The following is a 7,672-nucleotide window of genomic DNA, read 5'->3' as shown; positions in this document are numbered from 1 at the left end:
CTCCTCTTAGCAGGGAAGTGTCTGATGCATCTCTGAGTCCTCAACTGTGGAGGGGGACATAATCAAGGAGCTTGGAGAAAGCTGTGAATTGCTGTGAAGGACAGAGAAAGGAGAGGCCTTGCCTATGTGTTTGACCAGGGACTGGACCTCGGGTTTCCTGACCCCAGTCAAGCACGCTTCCTCTACTTCCCTTTTAGAGGGTAGATCTCCTAGGACCACCCACCCCACCCCCATTCTAGCCCCTCTGCAGAGGAAGGCTACCAAGGGCTTCCAAAAAGGATGTGAGGGAAGGGGGTAGGGTAGGGAGGACTGAAGGTCTGGGAGGGCTTCCAGTGGGAGGTGATAACTGCAGCCAGTTTTCCTCTCCCACACCAAACATTTGAGTTTCCCACTGGAGCAAGTGCCTTTCATTCACCAGAAGCCACTTGAGCTCCAAACATCATCCAAATGGATCCCGGCTTTATTCCACTGATTTCCTGCTTTCAGGCCCAAACAAGGTGGGCAATAGGTGGCTTGTGTGTCTCCACAAAATTGTTGAGGGGAGAGAAAGGGAGGAGGACAGGGGCCAGGGGAAGGGGAGGGGCAGGAGAAGCATGGAACAAGGAGGAAGAGGAAAACTGAAAGAAAAAGGAAACCAAAACCTGTCACTTGGCTTGGAAAGGCACCTTTCCAGATCCAGACTGTGGGTGTGAGTGGTGGGGAATATTGGAGTGACTGAGGACTTTCTCTGGTGCGGGAGCTCTCCAGCCAAGTTTCTACCTCTGCTGGCCCCTTCCTCAGAGAAGAACGACTAGAGTCAGGTGGGTGCGGATCACGTTGGAATTCGTCACTTTGCAGCCTGACCTGATAAAATGGAGCCAATAATTCTGATGCCACCCTACACTCCAGGAATAAACTGTATTTAATCATGCATCTTTGCAATATATGTACCACTAGGTTCAATCTGCTAATATTGCATTAAGCAATTCTGCGTCTTCTTTTATATGTGAGAATGGCTAGATTTTGTTTGTCAGCCCTCTGTCAGGTTTTTTAAAAGATTTTATTTATTTATTTTTAGAGAGAGGGGAAGGGAGGAAGAAAGAGAGGGAGAGAAGCATTGATGTGAAAGAGAATCATCGACTGGTTACATCTCAACACATCCCCAACCGGGGACCTGGCCTGCAACCCAGGCATGTGCCCTGGCCTGGAATGGAATCGGTGACCTTTTGGTTCGCAGGCTGGTGCTCAATTCTCTGAGCCACACCAGCCAGGACAAGTAATGCTACTTTAATCTTGAGATAAGGCAAAAAACAATGTGGATTTTATAAGTAACCATTATGTCTGGGCCAACTGTTGACAGTTTCTTCAGAAGAAAAAATGTGGTGGGTTTTACTCATCACATGGCTCAGGGCACACCGAACCCAAAGATCCAAGACAGAGCAATCAGGGTCACATTCAAGGTGAAAGGGACTTAGTTTCAGTACAACCATGTCTTATTTTGCATTTTATTAGTGTTATGAATTTGAATTTTTGTTTTATAGCTGTTTTAATTTAATTTATAAAAATTCTGTTTTATAGTTGCATAAGAAATATAAGCCTAAGTGTTTTATATCTGCTCATACTAAATGAAATTACAATTTAAAAAATTAAAGTCAGTACTGGAGGTCTACAGAATCTTTTGCCTTTAAAAGGAGATTACTGTAGCCTCCTGTATCTTGTAAAATCTCCCCCCATCCCCACCCCATCCTTCTAGGATCACCCAAAGAGGTATTTAACCTGGCTTACAGCCGGCCCAACCCCTGCAGTGAAGAGATCTCTGAGTTGCTTATTTTCCCTCCTGCCTTCCAGTGAAGTTCCCAGCTCTCGAAATTGCCTGAAGGAGCCTCTCTGTTGTTATGCATCCGGTGTTTCTGCCAAGGATGTCACTTTCCTAGACTTGATTTTTCCACGTGCCAGGGTGATTCGGCCTCTTTCCAACAGGCCTTCTAACCAGCTCAGCACCACCCTGGGCCCAAAATCATCCTTCCTGTGCTCCAAGGCCCCCTAAATCAGAAAGTAGGCCTCTCAGCTCACCTACTCCTGTAAGGAACTCAGAACTATTCCCCTGCTTCCATCCTCTAACCAAAACTCTTAGGGCTTGTTTCCATAACACCAAGTCATCTTCCCACCTTCCCACCTTCCCACCTTCCCACCTTCCCACCTTCCCACCTTCCTAGGAGTTAGTGTGCACTGAACCCAGAAAACAACCTCCCATTCTCCTCTTCCCCAGCCCCCACCCCCCAAAGAAGAAAAGGCTACAAAAACACAGCATTAACTCAACCATTTCATTGCCAAAGTGCACGCTTAGCTTCTCACTTTAAAATAATCATCTTAATTTCAGATGTGCAAAATTTCCCCCCCAAACTGACCTTGACTGAAACAAAGAAATAAACCAAGAGAAAGGAAGACGTGGCATCCAGGAAGCAGCGCATCCAACACAGAACAGAGATGAAGGGCATTCCAAGGAAAACAGTGACGGGGAACAGGGCCACATCTGGGCAGCAGACATGGCGCTGGAGGACCAGGGCCAGGGGAGGGCGCCCCCAGGAAAGGAAACACAACCACCAAAAGCAATGATGCATTTCCTGATAAGCTTGACCTCAGGAAAATTAGGGAGGATTTAGCCATGGGTGCAGAGAAATGGAAGCAAAAGAAAACACAAGGCATTAAACTCCAGGAAAAATAAAACATTGCAACTGCCCATCCAAAGGGATTCTGGTCATGGTACACTAGTAGTATCAGAGAACAATATTTATATAGCATTAATATGTAAATGCTAGACACTAATTTAACTAAAATTTGGTAATTTGGGTGGGAATTGGAAGAGATACAGATTTTAGAGGTAAATGATAGAAAGTTAATCACTACTATTTCAAGAGAGGAGTGTATGCATGGAAATATGGAAGTGTATTCCAAAAGAGGCAGATACGAATTGAAAGTAGATGCTTCTAGGGAACACACCAGGCTCCTGAGAAGGGGACAAGGCACCATTAAGACCCTGTCATTGCTCTTTGACCTGTCAGATTATTTGCCTGTTTCAATGCAATCAAAACAAAAATTACTTGTTAATAATGTCTTCCTTTTTAAGGGAAGAAAATACTACTTCCAAATTGAAATCCTGCTTCTAGATAAAAAGTGCTTTAGTGCTTTGTAAAAACAGAGTAGGGGTAGAGCCTTGTTTTGTGTTTTCAACATCTACCCAAGTGTCACGATTCTTAGGGCGCTAGGACAGATGAGGGGGGACCTCCCCCAAACTGGACTTCACTTATAAAAAATTGTGTATTTAGTCTTACATGTTGAAACTTCAGCAACCTTCAAAGTACTCTCCGTTTGATGCAATTCACCTGTTGAGACTTTTTTTTCCATTGTTTAAAACAGTTTTTTAACTCATCAATTTTGTTATCTTTTGGTGCTTCTACCATTTTTTGTTTCTCCTCTTTCACATTGGCAAAATGTTTCCCTTTGAGGACTTTTTTTTTTTTTATCAGGGAAACAAACCAAAAAAAGTTGCTTGAGGCAAGATCAGGTGAATAAGGAGGGTAGGCCATGGTGGTCATGCCATTTTGGGTCAAAAACAGCTGAAACACTCAGCAGAGTGTGGGCAAGTGAACTGGTAAATCACCCATCATGAAATGGGCAAATGCATTGAAAGAGTCTTCTAAAAAAATTCACTGAAGCCAAATGCATCTGCTCCCAACAGTGACAGTGGTGCACTGATACAGAAGGGCTCCTAGAACGCTCACCTAGTGGGGAAAGCCTGTACTCTAAGGGGCCTGCCCTCCAGGAGATAATTCTGGGTCTGTTTGTTTGGTCCTTCCTCATTTAGGTTTCCAGATAATGAACTCTGACAACAGCAACAGTCTCTTATTTGTATGTGTATGGGCCTCAGAGCCCAGCACGGGGCCCAGCACACAGTGAGCCCTCCATGCTGTTGAATGAGGGAAAATTAAAGAGGCACTTCCAAATAAAATCTTTCTGACTTTCCAGTTCAGTGGTGACCTCCCTAGTATTTCCATGCAGACACTTCCCACCACCTTCTCCTTGTTCCAAGATTCCAGGGACAGAGAGCTCCAGGGTGGTGGGGAGAATGAAGTTTAGAGCTCGAGGAGCACTTCCTGGCTTCAGTGGAGTGTGAAGCATCCTCTCCTTCCCTGGAAATTTGTTGGATTTGGAAGTTTATCAAGAGGTGCTTTGAGGCAGGAGGAGAGGCTGTAACACCATTCGAAGCAGAAACAAAGTTTGCATTTTGATCTTTGTGGAGCTGTACTCCTTAGAGAACCAGGTCAAATCTTTGCTACTTGCTGGGCCTGAGAGGGGCAATCTTCTCACTGGACCAGTGGGGAAATAGCCTCCACCTCCACCTCTTTTGCCTCTTTTTTCCAGTCACTGTGAGCTTTGCAAGTGAGAATGAGTAAGAATGTGCCAAAGTACTGTCAACCCAGCCATTATCCAGTAAGTCAGACACAATAGACACTAGGGATTCATTCATTCAGCCAACCATTCAACAACATTAAGTGAAAGCTGTTATGCATCAAGCAAATGCATTCTGACTCTTGCTCTCAAAGGGGTTAACAGCTGGGGAGGGAGTCTAACCAGGGTGTTTCATACCAGACTGTGCAGACCTACTGTCCCACCTCCAAAGACAGCGTCCCCACCTCCTCAGGTGTCCTGCACCCTTCCTTTCCATGAGCTGCCAGCTTTCCACCCTCACCTGCCTCACCACCCAGAGCTTTAAACTCTTAGATCTACGAGATGTGCATCAGACATGCCCAACGTGCAAATCACATTTGCCCTGGGCTTAGGATGCACTGATCCCATTTCCACCTTTTCCACATCTAATCTAGAGCCCACTAGACTGGGTGTCTGGGGCAGAGGAGTTTGGGAAAGCCTTATGCTTAGCATTTGGGTCAGCACCACAGAGCTGGACAGGATCGACAGCCCTATCCTCCCTCCCCCTCACTCAGCAACCGAGTCTCCACTCGCCGCTGCCCTGTCCTTGGTGCTGGGGACAGTCGTGAATCAGCTCAGGTCCGTGCTGTCCCAGCTCCCAATTTAAAGGCGAGGGGCATAGCTGATGGTGCAGTGCCTGCCTCCACAAGTGCAGAGGACCAGGTTCTGCAGCCTGGTCCCACTCTTTAAATAGGGAGCTTTACACCCAGTGCCGTTTCTCCAGAATACTGTATACTAATCACCAGCAAATTCTGTTAATATGCAGAATGTGATGATTTTGTGGGTCTGGAGGGGAGCCTGAGACTGTGCATGTCTAATAAGGTGAAAGCTCATGGACTGCACTTCGGGTCCAAGGCTATAGAGCACTTATCTCATTTCTCTGAGGAGTGACTGGCAATGTCTCTTCCCCTTTGGTCCCTAACCATCATAAGGCAGGGATCTTGCCCATTTGTTAGTGATGCATTTATTCCCAAAGCCTAGCACACTCAATAAGTAGCTGCAGGAGTGGCCACTACTCCCTCACCCGTGGAAGCTGGAAGTAATCACACAGCCCAAAACTCACTGGCCAAATACTCTCATGTGCACACACAGTTCATCTCCACCAGCTTCTGGGGTGCAGCAGGTGGTGGCGTCTACTGGGCTTACTAGGTGCACAGCTCTGGTCAATCCCATCCTAACCCTATTTCATGAGCCTGATGACCCACGAGGGGCTCACGCTGTGTGACAACCAAAGACCCTGAACAAAGCTCACCCACTATCTCCCCAGACCACTCCCCCCACTCCAGGCACCAGCCAGCACACCGAGCCCAGAGAAACCTTTCTTTCTTTTTAATCAGACCAGCTTTAATTTAAAAAAAAATAGTAATAACCTAATGAGTCAGGCCTAAATCTTCAGATAGTGGGGAGCCTACTCACTCCTTTTCGGTCAGGAGCCCCTGGTGCTGCTGGTCTCAGAAGCGGCCTCAGGGCCTGACCCCACGCGGCCAGGCGCGCTGTGTGGGAGGGGCGGCACTCTCCCAGGAAGAAACAGGACAGGCAGCTAAGCCGGGGTGGGAATAAACTTGCGGAAAATACAGGGAAGAGAGCGAGGGAGTCACGAACCCAGGAGTCTGGCCTCTAATGTAGTGTCAAAACTGGAGGGAATGTTTAGATAAGGAGCCAGTCCTGGAGGCAGCTTGAGATGGAAGGAAGGCCTGGCTTCTGAAGGCTTGGAATTCACCAGAAACCTGCGGTGGAGGTTCGTGGGTAGCGATCCAGCTCAGGGTCCCGCACCGACAACAGCGCGGGGTGAGGGCGGGGGCGCGGGGTGGGGCGCTTAGGGGGGCTCAGAGTGGAAGAAGAAAGGAGGGGCTCACATATTGGGGAGATGTGAGGGGCAGTCAGTCCGATTGCGAGATGGTAGGATTCTCCCCATAGATGGGTTACAGAGAAAGAGGTAACAGGTGGGCTCGGTCCAAGAGGCAAAGATGGGGAGCTAAGAGGTGGGCACAAGCCAAGAGGGGAAGGGACCCCTCCCAGGCAGCACCCCAGTCCTGGGGGTGAGAGGACCCCCACGTGGCCCCAGCCGCTGGGGAAGGGCTCACAAGTAGCGCTCCAGCCCGGGCGTGTAGCCGGGCTGCATCAGGTAGGCCTCGCCCGGGCCGAGCGGGCCGAGCGCGCCCAGCGGCACCCCCAAGGCCAGCAGGGGCTCGGCGGGAAGCGGGCCGGGGCCGGGGCCGGGGGCGCCCGCGGGCAGCCCCGGGCGGTCGGGCGCTGGCTCGTAGAGCGGCGGCGAGGCGGCGGCCGCGCGGAGCGGGAAGGCGGCGGCGCAGCAGGGCGGCTCGGGGGCCGCCAGCCCCGCCAGCTCGGGCGGCAGGCTCACCACGCCGTCGACGCTGAAGAGGCGCGCGGGCGGCGCGGGCCCGGGGGCGAGCGGGAGCGGCGCGAGCAGCCCGGGGCCCGGCGGGAAGGGCGCGTAGGGCCCGGGCGGCGCGCTCGGGGCGGGCCCCGGCGGGTCGGGCTGGGGCGCGGGCGGCTCCGCGCGCTTGAAGCGCTTGCGGCGCCGCAGGAAGCTGCCGTTGTCGAACATGTCGGCGGCCGCCGGGTCCAGCGTCCAGTAGTTGCCCTTGCCCGGGTTGCCGGGCTCGCGGGGCACCTTGACGAAGCAGTCGTTGAGCGTGAGGTTGTGGCGGATGCTGTTCTGCCACTTGCGCGGGCTGTCGCGGTAGAAGGCGAAGCGCTCGGTGATGAAGCGGTAGATGGCGGCCAGAGTGAGGCGGCGGCCGGGGGCGTGCGCCAGGGCCATGGCGATGAGCGCGATGTACGAGTAGGGCGGCTTCCCGCGCTGCAGGGGCCGCCGCCGTCGTCGCCCCTGGCCGGGTGAGGGCCCCGGCTCCCCGCGGCCCGCGGCCCCCTCCTGGGGCTCCAGCCCGGGCTCGGCTCCGGCGAGCGGCGACGGCGGCGGCCCCGACGGCGCGACCGAGGGCAGGATCGGGAAGCCCGAGAAGGCGGTGGGGGACTCCATCTCGCCGCGCCGGGTCTTCGGGACGGGACGGCGCAGCCCCAGCTGGCGCTGCGCTGCTCCGAGGGAGCAGGGGCTGCAGGGCCGCCTTATATGGACACAGCTCCCCTCCTCCGCCCCCTGACCAAAAGTCTCGACCTTCCCCCCGGCCCCGCGTGTCCCTCCCTACTTTGCTTTCCCTGTCCGCTAGCCAGGCTCCCGGTC

General features: G+C 52.2%; 1 protein-coding gene across 1 annotated transcript; it reads right to left on the bottom strand.

Moving 5' to 3' along the window:
- Positions 1-6,547: 6,547 nt before the first annotated feature.
- On the bottom strand, positions 6,548-7,471 carry FOXE3 (forkhead box E3). Its single transcript, XM_053673447.1, has one exon. The coding sequence runs from the start codon at positions 7,469-7,471 to the stop codon at positions 6,548-6,550; it is 924 nt and encodes a 307-aa protein (XP_053529422.1).
- Between the last annotated feature and the right edge of the window lie 201 nt (positions 7,472-7,672).

Source organism: Artibeus jamaicensis, unplaced genomic scaffold, assembly GCF_021234435.1.
Source record: "Artibeus jamaicensis isolate MK-2021 breed Jamaican fruit bat unplaced genomic scaffold, CSHL_Jam_final contig_866, whole genome shotgun sequence".
NCBI classification, from domain to species: domain Eukaryota; kingdom Metazoa; phylum Chordata; class Mammalia; order Chiroptera; family Phyllostomidae; genus Artibeus; species Artibeus jamaicensis.
The sequence above is the reverse complement of the archived record's forward strand: the minus strand, read 5'-3'. Positions and strand labels throughout refer to the sequence as shown.